Source organism: Vanacampus margaritifer, chromosome 9 (assembly GCF_051991255.1).
Source record: "Vanacampus margaritifer isolate UIUO_Vmar chromosome 9, RoL_Vmar_1.0, whole genome shotgun sequence".
NCBI classification, from domain to species: Eukaryota; Metazoa; Chordata; class Actinopteri; order Syngnathiformes; family Syngnathidae; genus Vanacampus; species Vanacampus margaritifer.
The window spans coordinates 12,201,830-12,216,843 of NC_135440.1; the positions used below are offsets into that span (position 1 = coordinate 12,201,830).

Sequence of the window (15,014 nt, forward strand, 5' to 3'; positions counted from 1 at the left end):
TCGCATTGGGGACATATCAGAAATGCTGGGATGTTTGGAAAATGTCAATAGAAGTTTTTCAATAAATATTACACACACAAAATAATTAATAATACCCCACAGCTAGTTTTAATAACAGCCTATTAGGGCAACCTGACTGCAAGACTTGTAGCATAGAAGTAACTTACAGTTATGTTTTTTACTTAATAATAGCTAATGATTTAGATAATAATAGCTTCATGCCTGCTGATTTAGTACAAACTACTTTAAAAAAAAATTTAAAAAGAATTTTCAATACAAATAACCTTAAGGAGCAAATCAATATTAAAATGGGATCTTTAAAAGGTGCTAAACTCTAGTTAACATGACTCTCCCTGGCCTTGACCCTGAGTCTGACCTTTCATCGTCATGCATCTTCGATTTCATCCAGAGAGCAGAGAGATGCTTCCCTTGACTGCTTGCTGTAGCTTCTTTACTTTTCCCTTTTTCAGCCTCTCCTTTCTAGGCATCATGCTACAATTACTAAATAAATAGACCAATTGTAACCAGACCGACCAATGGCATGAGAATGAATAAGACTGACTGCTGTCATTACAAGAAGGCAAAAGGGTATTTTTTACAGGCAATTGACAATTCCAAGCATCCAGGCATTTCTGATATTTCCACAATGCAACTCAATGCAACTCAATGCAAATGCTTCGATTACCAATGACATATTGGATTGTTTTTGCCTGTGACTACTAGCATAATACAAACCAGACACAAACAACAGTTCGTCACATATTGAAGTCCAAATTATCCCCACAAATCAAATTACAATGATCCAAAGTCCAATGCTTTTCAATGCACGGATCACAGAGAGCTTCCTTTCACCGTCATTAGTCTTACTATGTGGTGGTTATCACGTTATCTATTATTGAATTAGCATATAGCATTTTAAACTAGGTGGCTAATATCGGCTAATTTATGCTCAGTTGTTTGTGCCGTATGAGACATACTACTTCAAAACAAAATGATTATAGGTAGGAAATAGAGGGCAAACAAACAATACAATTTCACTGGATTCATAACACAGTTACCTGGCTGGGGTGGAGCAGCAGGGGAGGGAGATGTGTGTGTGTGTGTGTCTGTCCCTCACCGCGACCGTGGGTAATTAGCGTTCACGTGACAAAGGAAGCGAGCGAGTGAGAGAGCTAGGTCGGGTGCGCGCGTATTGCAAAAAATTATTGAAAAAAAAAAAGGACTTTCCAAAGGGCACTTTCTTTGAGAGAGGGCAGAGGGGCAAGGGTGTGAGCACCACTAGCGGTCTACCTGCGCACGCCAGTAGTTCAGCTTGACAGATACCATCTCAATATTCTCCTATGCAGGAATTTGAAATGAACGTGAAATTAAATAATCACTGCACGAAAGACCTCAGGGTTTCTCATACTCTACATTCATTTGTTTGGGATTTGATGCTCGGTCTCCTGTGATGGCTTGTCAATTTTACTTTTGCAGAAGGATTGCCTCAAGCATGCAAAATAAGAAGATTGCAGAAACTGCTACTATTGGAGGAAAAACTACCCAATGCAATATTAAAGCCTGTAGGGATAGCGCTCAAACATTTTCCAGGAATAAATGTGGTCAGAAGAAAATTGTCTGTGCCGTGGCCGAGTGCACAATGGCCAACTTCTTAGAAATGTGCCAGACGCAGCACAATTCTGATTCCGTAACGCTTTGGTGTTTCTTCAAATTAATTGAAACACTTTGTTCCTCAACTCTGCTTGAATAATGACTCATGATCCTATAGATAGTATTCACTGACGTCAAAGGATCATGAGCCTGCCCCTCATGTTGGGGCAACTTCCCACCGGACGCAGTTGAGTTTTTATTGTGTTTACACCGAATGTTCTTTTGTTTTTGACAAATGTCACCACCAGCTTCATCTAACGTTACTTGTGTAAGCAAGACGTATAAGGAAGATTTAGCTCAACACTTTTTGCAGCAATACACGTAGAAATTGTTTGATTAGTGGAATCGATTGGATTACAAACATTTTCCGGACAACATGGCAACGTATGCTCTGAGGTAGGATGGCTCACAAAACACGGACATTCTTGCATCTTCTGTACTTTCGGCTTTTATTGGTTGCTATGTGATAAATGCACATAGCAATTGTGAATTTGAGGTGAAGAATCCCCGGCAAGTTAGCTAGTTCCCTGGCCGCGCTAGGTACGCTAGCTGCGCTAGGATGTTACAACAACAAGAACAACATTGTTAATTCATCACTTATTTTCATACACTTTAACAAAAATTTTAGGCTGCTGGGAAAGGAAAATAAGAGATCTTAAGGAGGGTATTTGGAGAGATCTCGAACACGTTGACAACCAGATCTACTCTTAGCCAGAGCTAGCCACGGGTAGCAGCTCACATATATCAAGCTTTTTTACCATCTTACAATGACACTTACCTTAATCAAAATGGTCAGAACACACTTTGGTAGACTTTGTCGGTTGGAAATCCTTTCGATTAATCTTTGCAATTCCGGACACCTATTTGTCCGTTCCCATTTGACATTCCATGGACCCGTGAACGGCATACAGTACAATGTGAGGCAAATGACGTCATGTGAATACTATCTAGAAGCTTCGCATAACATCTTTGTTCGCCATATTTTTGCACCATTGTGAATGGTGAATGTGAAAATCCGGAATGAATGAACAAGTGAATGAATCAAAGTAACTTGCAGTAAGCAACACGAGCTATCCTCAACATTTTCTTGCTTGTCTCGCTGTATACATCACAATGGGACCAAATTCAAATTCAACTGTTTTGCAAGCCTTTTATCTGCATCCAATCCACCAACCGCATAGATGTCACACTTAAATAGGCCACAGACTCATTTTCACATATTTGACAAAAAAAGTAGGATCTAATCAGGGCACCATTATGTAATAACTTGATTTTTTATTTATTTTTTCTTCAGGGTCTTCCAGCCTATGACACTCCAGAGGTGTTTGGTCTGCACCCAAATGCAGACATCACCTTCCAAAGTAAATTGGCAAAGGACGTATTGGACACAATTCTCAGTATTCAGCCTAAAGATAGCTCATCAGGGGGAGGGGAGACCAGAGAGGCTGTGGTGTCCAGGTTGGCTGACGACATGCTGGAGAAACTGCCCGCAGACTATGTACCCTTTGAAGTAAGTCGGGTCGTGTGTGTGTGTGTGTGCGTGCGTTTGACTGAGTGTTGTTGGGTGCATGTGAAAACCCTGAGGGGAGTGTTTCAGTACAGCAAAACATCATGAGTAATATTCTTCACCTTTCACTGGTAACGTGCTAAGTGGGAGGGTTGTAAAAGTAGACAGAGGGGCGGAGTGTGCATTAGTGCGTGTTGAAGACAGTAATAGAGAACACAGGGCTCTGAAAAGTGTTGGTCAATTAACACCAATGTACTATAGTACCAGGAGAACCAGTGGAAGAGAACATGCAAAAGTATCACATTAGGAATTTTCCTAGAAATGCTGTTAACTTGAAAAGGCTACAAATAATGAATTACGAATAATCACTGTTATTGTAGTAGCTATAGAAAGCTCACATCCTGAACATGTTTTTCAGTGTTCATAATGTGCCATAAATACACACGACACAAGGTCCATTTGTATGACATAAATAGTAAATACATTAGTGCAAATTTGAACAACCAAGTGAATGAAGGCAACGTCCATGCTCGTTCATCAGGAGCGAGAAATGTTTACGAGGTTTGTCATCTGTCACTCCCTGAAAAAAAATGGTGTGTTGAATTTACTTCATTTTTTTTTAATCAAATAGCAAAATAAAATAATCTGGATCCAAATAAAAAAATTAAGTACAGTAGTAGTGTGGAGATGCGGTTGATGATGAGATGAGTAGAGGAAGGCGAGTCATGCCACTTTACTCTCCATACAGAAACTGACTGTTAAAAGTGTATTCAAGGATATATCGCTTTTTTTTAACCCATTCACTGCCATTGACAGCTATAGACGTCGGAAATTAATTTGAACTATTTCTATTAGTTTAGTTTTTTCCATTTTTTGTTAACAAGAGTATGAAAACCTAGATTTTTTTGTACATTTAGAACAGATATAAAATTAATGATTAATCGTGTGTTAACTAGTGTAGTCATGCGAATAATTATGATTACAAATTTTAATCGCCTGATGCCCCTAATTTTTTAATAATCTTTTTTTTTTTTAAATAATAATCTTTTTTTTTTTTTGGAAAATATTATTAGAAAATTTGGGGCATCAGGCGATTAAAAATCCTAATTATTAACATGACTTCACTAGTTAGCTCACAATTAATCACAAATTTTATATCTGTTCTAATACAATATTTTAAAAAATCTAGGTTTTCATACTCTTGTTAAAAAATGTGGGGAAAAAATAACTAATAGAAAAAAGTTCAAATGGATTTTTGACGTCTATAGTCGTCAATGGCAGTGAATGAGTTAAAATGCGTATGCGGGAAGACCATCCTACCAGCTCTCCTGCTCGTCCGGGGGAAACGCCTATCAAATGTCGGGAACGTGCGGGCTCATCTTCATCATCATCTTCATCAGTCTCTGCAGCTGGCCTCACTTCATAGACGGATTTCCTCTCGCAGCTACGATGATGAATGGCTGAGTCCGAAGCTCAGCGACTACATGCTACAAACACTCGAAGTGCGCACGTGCAGCTAGAAACAAGCACGCATGACGTCTAGGGATGTTCGATACCAAATTTTTTCAGACTGATATCGATACTCAACTCTTGAGTAGTCACCGATACCAGATGCCGATGCCACTAGTACATAAAATCCCCCCCAAAATACTGACAGATAATTTTAAAGAATGATCTATATATCCCAATATGGTATTTTCCCTTAAGATTGCATGAAATGAATGGAAATTTTCTAATCTAACTTCTAGTTCCTGATTGCAAAACTGCCACTAGCCACTTTTTTTTAATAGGATTTGATAGCATAGGACCCGAAAAAATGTTTGCAACCATTAAAAATTTTTGCAAAGGTTTGCAACTTTTAACGAACCCTGACAAAAGCCAACAGTCGCTACGTTCGCAAACACCCGCAAGCCTTTGCCGCTCTTTAATGTACCGCCCTTAATGATCAAGTCAGAGCTGACCAAGACTTTTCTCCGCTCAAACGTAATTAACGACAATTTCCGTTGCTGGCGCTTCTTGTTAGAGATCCCAATGACAGCATTTCACGTCTACGGTGTCAACAAGGATGATTCCACCCATTATTGTTTGAAGGCAAATCCCTCTCTTCAATCATTTTAATTACTATCATTTGGCATCCCAGAACCTGCGCAGTACTAAATAAATCCACTGTCCATTTTTTTTACGCACAAAACAAACTCCCGAGGTGAGAGAACGTCTTCAGAAGATGGGTCCTTTCCAGCCGATGAACATCTTCCTGCGCCAGGAGATAGACCGCATGCAGAGGATCATAGTTCTGGTGCGAAACACCCTAACTGATCTCAAGTTGGCGATCGACGGCACCATCATCATGAGCGAGAACCTGCGAGACGCCCTAGACTGCATGTATGACGCACGCATTCCTGAACGCTGGAAGAAGGTCAGCTTATAACTTTTCATGGCATGACAAATGGAATGTCAATGTACAAGCAACATTGAAAACAATATTAGTATTACAGATTTTGAGTAACACAATTAAGTAGGAAGCTTTTCCGGGACAAGCAAGAGCTTGTTTCTGGCTCAGGAACTGACCTCGAATGAGGATAAGTGGTTCAAAAATAGGACGGTTGGACAAGATTTTCATCTTGGCGAGTTGAAACGTATTTTGGAACTTTTAACAGGTGGTCAGTCAGCACAGCAAACTAGCCACGGTGCCTCCAGCGTGTGGAAATATATTGGATTGATAGCACGCTCACTTGGCAAAGGTTACAAGTCTTCCTGAAAAGACATCCACTTAACACAAGATGTCGAGCAATTCACCAAAGTGAAAAGACAATGTATTGTATTGATTCCTTTTCATTGTTTCTCATGTCTCCCTTTCGCCCTCTCTGAACCGCGTAGCCGGCCGTTTACGTCGTAACATTGTGGTGTCATCTTCTGAAGGAATCATGGGCCTCCAGCACTCTGGGATTTTGGTTCACGGAGTTACTTGAGCGTAACCGGCAGTTTCAGGCTTGGATCTTTGAGGGGCGACCAAACTGCTTCTGGATGACTGGCTTCTTCAACCCGCAGGGATTTCTGACAGCTATGAGACAGGTACACACAGCATCGGGCTTCCTGCCCACCAATGAGGCGGGATACCAGATGGTAGGGTAGAGGGAGAGGCGGCCATTTGTACAAACACAAGGTCCCAGGTGATAGGAGAGCAGGTCCGATATTAAGCTTTTATGGCTGGTGATCCAGTCAGAACTGCCACAAGCCCCGTTTATTCATGATAAAATATGTTACGTTTTAATGATTATTTCATATTTCGTGTCTTTATCCTGTAAAATTGCATTCATGGCTATGTCTGTATACTTACTCAAATCTAAATGTACTCAATCACCAAAGTGCTTCATTCCGGTGTTAAATGATACGTGTCAATCTTATCTTAATTTAGCAATTAGCATGACTTCTACAACTTTCCTAGTAACTGATGATTACTGATTCATCAATGATTACTGACAATAGAGACTCCGCAACGTGTTCATTTGTACTATCTAGCCAGCCGAAGTTCATTGTTAACTAACTGGTGCAGTGTGAGTAGCACCAAACTTACCTTGACTTCCGACTACTCACCTCCATTCCGTGGTCCCGCTGCCACTTGTATGTGTCTATTAACTCATTTGCTCCCAAAAACGTATAAATATGTTCTATTTAAATATTACCATGCTCCCAAAGACATATTTATATGTTTTTTAAATGTTTTTTTTTTTTGATGCAGCATCTGAACTGAAGAGAATACTTGATATTCCAAAAACTGTATCTGCTAATTGCTGCAACACAGAAACATAGAAATATACTCTTTTTTTTTTTTGGTAGTCTTTCTTTTGGTAGGTCCTTTGTTTTTATAGCAATAGAACACAATATTCTGTGGGCCTAGCAAAATAAGTCAAAATCCAGTAAAACAGCCAGGAGCGAAGGGGGTTGCTTCAGTGAAAATGGCTGGGAGTGAATGAGTTAAGGCTAGCAGTGATTGGGCTGCCCCTTTATCCAGCCAAGAGTACACCGGTCATTCCCCCCTCCTCTAACATTCTTTTTTGCCGGGTTTTTTTTTGGTGATGAAAGCCTTTCAATCTGAAACAAAAAATGTACTTTTGGGCGATTGTCAATGTCAAACCTTGAAGTGGCTCAAGGTAATGATACAATTGAGTATGACACAAATACAAATATTGCACAGTACAATAGAAAGCTTAAAGGCCATGTTGGTCTATCAAATCCATCAATTAAGTGACTGAAGATATTCAACTGTCACATTCCTCTCTGTTCTTTTCAAGTCATATACGATTGATTTTCTTTTTGTTGGCACGTAAACAATTTGGTTGATGGACTGTACTTCTTAGCTCTACGGTGTTTTCACTGAACCTCTATTACAACCTTGTTATCAGCATTGATTCTCATGGTGAAACACATCATATTTCACCGCTGACATTCTGCTCATAATGTAACAATTTTTTTTGCCTGGGCTCACGCAGGAGATCACCCGGGCCAATAAAGGTTGGGCACTGGATCGCATGGTGCTTTGCAACGAGGTAACCAAGTGGATGAAGGACGACATCACGCAGCCCCCTGCCGAGGGAGTGTACGTCTGCGGCCTGCATCTGGAGGGGGCCGGCTGGGATCGCCGCAACTGCAAACTCGTTGACTCCAAACCAAAAGTGCTTTTTGAAATGATGCCTGTAATCCGGATGTATGCAGAGAATAATGGTAAGATTGTCTGTGGGCACAGTGTGAATGGAAGTGGGTAATTTGCGCGCCTGCTGCTTTCCTTGGATGTGGTAGCCGTTTCTCAGGCTCCCTCTCCGGAATCGAACGCTGATTCCCTGTTACCCGTGGTCACCATGGTAGGCGCAGAAAGTACCGTCGAAAATTGATAGTAAACCTTTTCCTCGTTTAGGGTCCTTACAGAGACATTATTTCCAGCCTGTCCAGTCAAGTTTTTGATAATGATAAGAAAAGACAAGCACCATGACGCTTTTTTTTTTGGGGGGGTCAACCTTAAACATTTTTAGACAATAATGTTATATGTGACCTCACTAGTCTACACATGACATTCTGATTAATATTACATTTGTCGAATATGAGTTATGAAGCAAAATCTGAAGCTGAGCTGCGATTGGTTGATGTCTTAGTGGAATATGAGTTAAGCAGCAAAATCCAGCCATTTTTTTCCCATTTCAGGGGGCTCAGCTTCAGAAAACAGGTGAGCTGTGATTGGTCATTGCCTGAGACCTAAGCAACATTGATGTCATCTTCAGTCGACAGCAAGTGGCAAAATGGCCGCCCCCTGAAAAAATAAAACAAAAAAAAACATGCTGGATTTTGCTGCTTAATTCATATTTCACTAACACAATATTAACCAGAATACCATATTTAGACTAGTGGGGCTGCATAGAACATATTATTGTCGATTTATTTTATTTTTTGATTTCCCCTTTAATAAAACTCCCCGCTTTGCTTGCAATTCAAGCAAACTGGTAGGAGATGTTTGGACACATGGGCTTCTAAATCGATCATACATGTTCTTAACAGGACTGTGTCTCGTTTCACATCTGAAATTAACCAATCATATCAATAATGGCACTTTTCAGGTGTTAAATGTGCCACAAAGTGCTTTTCACAATAAAAATAAACCGAATGCCACCCACACAAATGTGCGGATTGTGTCACCATTTCACTCGGGTTGAATGCAATTTCATGTCCTGGGATTATTTTCACGCAGATTTACATTGAATTGCTATGTGCAGTAGTAAAGAAGGAAAAATAGGAGTCTTGCCACGTCTAAACATTTGTCTCCCAAACGTGTCTCTTTCTGAAATGTAATAAAAATGTGCTATCATTCAATCTTTTATTTCCATACTGCTTAGCGTGCTCATGGTCACAGGAAAGCTTTGATTTTGCTGCCAATTCAAACATACTGCACAGTAAGCTCTGTGGCAGAATTTATCTCGACGTTCATCACATTTTTTTATCTGGTGAACACTCGCGTATATTATTTGTGTTTTCTTTTGCTCACATGTTGCAGGAATCAAGGACAGCCGCCTTTACTCTTGCCCAATCTACAAAAAGCCCATCAGGACAGACATGAACTACATTGCAGCAGTGGACCTCAAGACCTCACTTGCCCCAGAACACTGGATCCTACGGGGCGTGGCACTCCTCTGTGATGTCAAATAATCACTGAGTGCTTCACCTTAACTGTAGGGAGAATTAGAATTCAGATTTGTTTTTTCTTTTCGTTAACTCTTTGACTGCCAGACGTTTTCAGAAAAGGGATGCCGTGGGTGCCAGTCGATTTTAAGCATTTTTGACTGATCTTTCAAGGTCCACAGAAAATCATGGGTTTGGACTATGGAAACACACATACTACCAAATGAAAGATTGGACTCATCTTTCATCAGAAAAAAAAGTTTGTTTCTACCTTATTCCGTTTTTCAGTAATCAACAATAGAAAATGGTTAGTTTCACCTCTGTTTTAAAAAAACGTCTTTTAACGTCTTTGGCACTCCTCCATATGATTTTACTAAACGTTATACAACGTTTTTGGCAGTCAAAGAGTTAAATGAGATGTGATAATAAGCACACCATGACTGAAATACATGGAAATTTAATGACTTTTTTATTTCGTTTTTTTTTTTAAAGAAAATTAACCATAGAATGACTAAAACATCCAAACAATTTTTAAGTCGTATTTTCTTTTCTTACAAAATACCACACCACTTATCTAAACAATAGCTACCCTGTACACAGATCCAAGCAGATACCTGTAGATCTTGTTTAAATCATCTCCACATATGTTCTTATTTTCTAATGTGTGAAGTTAACCTGCTTTATAACCTCGTATGTTGTGCAAATGGACGATCTTGACAAGTTGATCCAAGTGTGAAAACATGGCTAACACGGATAAATTCATTCATTCATAGACATTCAATGCTCCGTGCTTCTAAAAAGGTAGATGTAGTTCTAGTAGTTTGTCTCTGTCTGAAACTGTTTTCATGCATTATTCCTCTCCTCTGTAATGTTTTATAGCCTTCATTTGAATAAAAGAAGAACATCCTGGCTTGCGTCATTCAATTAAAACTCAAGTCAATCATGTCGTTCTCATTGGTCACACTGAGCTCAAATTATTTTCCAAGCAGAACAAAAGCCTTTCTTGTTGTTTTTGCACATCAGTTATAATCCAACTTGTCATGTGTAAAGCGAAGGGAATACAGAGTGACTTTTTGATTGATAAACTACTGCAGCGAGGGGCTCTTTGAAGCCTGCCAGACTTGAGTCAGAGTATATTTTGGATTGTTTTTGGAGCTGAACTTGCTTGGCTGGCTCGATTCATGCCACTTTAACTTTCCTAATCCAGCAATCAAATTAGGATCGATTTCATGGTTTTGTTTCCTACTGGCTATACATGCTACACTTACAAAAGTGACAAATGTATACTACAGCTGTGGCAAGGCAACTTTTTTTTTTTCTTTTTTGGTCCTTTTTTCCATACCTACAAATGTTTTCACTTCCACTAAAAAGTCTCCAACCTGATAATCAGTGTTGGCTCTGCAGCTCAAATAATAATTTGACCCAAGTCTCATGGCATCATGTTCCCTTGAGACAGTGAGCGGGTCATTTCTGTGTGAACAAAGTAGGTTTTGAGCTCCCCTTTGCCCTTGACGTTGATGATGCCTCTACAGGAGCACATGTAGCCCAGCGTCAGAAGGATGCGGCTTGTTTCCTCCGTCACCTGCAGATGGAAGGGGGAGGGGGGAGTTAACATGCATTCAAATTGTGGGTTTTTTGACATCACTGGCGTGGCTTAATAATAATTTGTGTGATATGATTGTTCATGTCTATTTACATGTGACCTCAGTCGTCTGAATGACCTGGACAGCTGAAAAAAGAGCTTGTGAAGTACACAGCATATTAAATATGACTCAACCCTTCTAACTATAGTTGTATGATTACAAATGCATGATTTATGGAGGACTAAAAATTACAAAATGAATAAATAGTGAAAAGAAAAACGGATATAAAAATATGACAAATTTAAATTAAAAAACATAAATTAATAAAAGTAAAAATAACTCAATAAAAGTGACAATAAAAACGTAAAAAATATAATATTTTTAGTATGTTAAGTAAAAATAAATAGAAAAAAAAAAGATTCCAAAAATTAATATAAAAATATAATTACATAATAAAAAATGAAATGTGCGACTTGAGTTGCTCGACAACAAGTCGTGGTGACAGTGGACAAGTTAGTCGTCTATCGTTGGAGCCCTCCATGTAAGTCGGCGAAACTTCCTTCTTTGCCAAACCGCTCACTCGACCATTGAAAGGCAGTTTGCAATGGCGGAATCCAACCCAAGACACACTTAAGACCGCCCCCTCATTTGAATAACATTTCATCCTGACAGAGTAGCATGAAATAAATAAACGTGTGAGCAGAGCGTTTTTATTTATTGATTGATATTTAATTTTATTTATTAATGTTTGTATTTATTTCCACATTTATTTTTTATTTACTGTATTTTTACTTTATTTATGGTATATTGTTGTTTTTATTTCCATTTATATTTATTTTTTTGTATTTACATTTTGAATTTTATTTTTTATATCAGTTTTTATTTTCACTTTTATTAATTATGTATTTACAGTCATTTATATTTAATTTTGGCAGTTTTGTCCTCCATACACGATAAGCTCAGTCCATTTACCAGCCACAAATATATTCAAAGGTTGTGCAGTTCCACTGTGTAGCATTCAAGTCCATAAGAAATGCGCAGGAGGTGAAGTAGGACTGAATGGATGTCTTGCGTCACTCAGGTGGAAAACCATCAGAGTTTATCAGTGCTCAGGCAGGGAGCAAATAAGAGCGGACGACGTCACGTTGGATGTGATGTTCTTGCTGCCATGAATAGATTGTTGAGCAAGAATAATAGCTTTATCTTTGATGCATCTGTTCTGTCATTTAAAATGTCAACAGTGACAAATGAAATGGTGGTGCTTGGAAGGAAACAAAGAAATGAGCCAATACAGTGCAAGAGAAGCACTCAATCTGATTTGTCCTTGAGAGCCACACAGATAAGAGTTTTTTCTTTTCAATACATTTTATACAGTTTTTTTTTTCACAGCCTTTACTTCCAAGATGTTATCAATGCCATATGTGAAAACATCTTACCTGTATTTTGCCCAGTATGCCCGTGCTGTCCATTCGGCTGGCTACATTCACTGTGTTCCCCCAGATATCATACTGTGGTTTCTGTGCTCCAATGACTCCAGCAATGACTGGACCATGGTTAATACCTGCGGCAAAACACATGCTCATTATTGGAATGAAATTGTCTTATGTAGTCCAACTATTGTCATTGCAGTACTCCCTCGCTACTTCGTGGCTCTTTTATTGTGGTTTATTGTGGATTTTCATTTGTGACCATAACTTTATCTAATGCAGGTCGCTATTTTGTACATTTTCTTACTATTTTTTCCCCTCTATGTTGGACAAGTCAAAACAATGTTGCTTTGTGTGTGTGGGTGGCGCTGTTGCAGGAAGTAAAAGGAAATAAAACAGTTCCGCCTCGGACAGCACATGAGGATGGAGAAGCGTCCATTTAATAACTATGTTAAAGTTAGGGATGGGCGAGTACCGATACCAGGTACCAGCCTTATTTTAACGTATCGGTACTCGTGATGCGCCCTCTTGTGCCTGTTTTACGATCAGGAACTAGAAATTAAAGGAAGAAAAAAATTGAAAGAATAATTTATTTAAAAATATATATATTTTTAGGAAAAATACTAATTCGGTATATATAGGTATTTCATTTTGTGTGGAATTTTATGTAGTAGTGGTATCGGCACTCGGTATCGGTCTGGTTTTGAGCATCCCTATTAAAGTTTTTATTTTTTATTTTTTTTAAATGTCTTACCTTCCCACATCTCATTATAGCCAAAGATACAATGATGGTTGATCTTTGTGTAAGCCGAAACCAAGTTGCCATGACTACTTCCGTATTTCCGGTGGAGGTTCCTTCTTCTTTGTCTGCTTTAGAAGGAGACGAAGAAGAAGTACCAGCAATGCAGGATCTTGATTGAGGTAAGCTATTTTAAACTTAAAGAAAAACTTTAATGTAGTTATTTTGTTGTCAATCAATCAATTAATCGCCTACATGCTTTTTAATTACACAAGGATTTTTGCTATTTGTAGGCTGCTCGCCAAATAGCAGGGGCACATTGTATAGAATAAAAATTGTGGTGATATTTATTTTTATTTTGTCTTCATGAGCATAATCAATATTGGAGCAATCCAAAATAGTAATCCAGTTACATTACTTTAATATTATGGTACTTGGATTACGTTACTAACTACATTTTTTAGCAGGTAACTTGTAACTGTAACGGATCACATTTTAAAAGTAACCCGCCCAACCCTGACTATTACTTTGTGTTAGGAGACACACAGGAAATGAACGAGACGGAACAAAGCTTTCGTTCACCCCCGTCTTTCTGACAGTTCCTGACCGAAAAATGCCACAAGAGCGAGGGCTGATACCAGTATCGATAACCTGTATCGATACCAGGAAATGTGGCCTGGTATCGGTACTCGCCCATCTCTAGTTTTAAGTGATTTCCTGTGGACAGGGATATTGCCACTATATGTCTCTGGACATACAACTGTATGCAGCCTCACATGGGTCTGGCCAATGAGTTAATTTCCAGTGGAAGTTGATCACCGGAAAACAGTGATATTGATTATCACAGTAGGTGGGAACTTCCACAACACTCTGTGTAAGTCTGGAAACAGCAGGGATGTACTGTCACACACATGAACACTGCTGAGTTAATGGAGCATCACATGCTGTGATCTTTGGACAAGTTGAAGGTATTGAACTCTTGCTCTTACCACATGCCGTGAACTGGGACCTTTCTGCCGACTTTCTTCTCGCCGGTTGTCTGGTTGTCACCAGTATACACACAGTATCAAGTGGCATGCATGAAATGTTTTTTTTTTTCCCTGGTTGTTCACATTTGTATTGTTTCGGTTGAGCCCCTATTTTGACACGCAAGCACAGTATGTGCTTCTAAACTCAAGTTTCACTATTTTAAGAATGCTCGCTCCCTCTTAAAAGGATGGTAAATCCAAAGTGCTGGGGAAAAAACATCCCAAATTAATGAATTATTAAGCGCATTTTCTTTCACCCACCAACTCTGAGTTTGAAGTCGTTGAAGGAGTGTCTGTTGATAACATCCAACTTCCCCACTAAAGCAAATGCAAACTCCACCATGGTCCCAATGTGCATGTACTGTCTGTCATGTTCCTGGGAACATAGAACACAACATAGAAGTAGTTAGAACATCCAAATAGATCAAGAAGTAGTGTGTATATTTATCTTAACCTGTGATGGGTATTCCGGTCCAGGCGAGGCATTGAGCCCTGTAGCAGCCATGTATGTGCTTCCAATAGTTTTAATCTTTTCCACACCACTGAATTTTGGCTTTGACAATAGCTAAACATAAAGAACACAAAACATATTGAATACGAATCATATATGTAGATGTAAATGTCTGAATTTATCCAGTGTAGCATTTTGAAAAGAGGCATTTTGCTTGTCATACATCGGTGAATGACATCATGAAAACAAGTTACCATTAACTATCCATCATACGAACCAGCATAAACCGACTTAAGTCAATATTCATTTACCTCGTCAAAATCGGCAATGATCTCATTGAGAAGCCGGAGACACTCTAATCCTTCCTTGTTGACATCCGATTCAGTGTAAAACTCCTTAAAGTCTGGGATTGAGGCGAACATGACGCACACCAGATCGTAAGACTGGTGGTAGAGATCCTGCAA

The 15,014-nt window shown here is 39.1% G+C and overlaps 2 protein-coding genes across 4 annotated transcripts in view; one reads left to right on the forward strand and one right to left on the reverse strand.

The window, feature by feature from the left end:
* dnah5 (dynein, axonemal, heavy chain 5) overlaps window positions 1–10,231 on the forward strand; it is a 97,477-nt gene extending 87,246 nt beyond the window's left edge. For both annotated transcript variants that reach the window (XM_077574836.1, XM_077574837.1), the window contains 5 exons: window positions 2,945–3,160; window positions 5,361–5,573; window positions 6,077–6,229; window positions 7,648–7,879; window positions 9,198–10,231. In XM_077574836.1, the coding sequence (XP_077430962.1) occupies window positions 2,945–3,160; window positions 5,361–5,573; window positions 6,077–6,229; window positions 7,648–7,879; window positions 9,198–9,349 (966 nt within the window). In that variant the 3' untranslated portion in view covers window positions 9,350–10,231. The remainder of the gene's footprint in view (window positions 1–2,944; window positions 3,161–5,360; window positions 5,574–6,076; window positions 6,230–7,647; window positions 7,880–9,197) is intronic.
* adcy2a (adenylate cyclase 2a) overlaps window positions 9,775–15,014 on the reverse strand; it is a 43,652-nt gene continuing 38,412 nt past the window's right edge. The window contains exons 21-25 of one of the 2 annotated variants that reach the window (XM_077574839.1): window positions 14,862–15,008; window positions 14,554–14,664; window positions 14,361–14,475; window positions 12,342–12,466; window positions 9,775–10,904 (exon numbers count right to left, since the gene is read on the reverse strand). In XM_077574839.1, the coding sequence (XP_077430965.1) occupies window positions 10,752–10,904; window positions 12,342–12,466; window positions 14,361–14,475; window positions 14,554–14,664; window positions 14,862–15,008 (651 nt within the window). In that variant the 3' untranslated portion in view covers window positions 9,775–10,751. Of the gene's footprint in view, window positions 10,905–12,341; window positions 12,467–14,360; window positions 14,476–14,553; window positions 14,665–14,861; window positions 15,009–15,014 lie in introns of those variants that run through there. The other variant, XM_077574840.1, reaches the window with a different exon arrangement.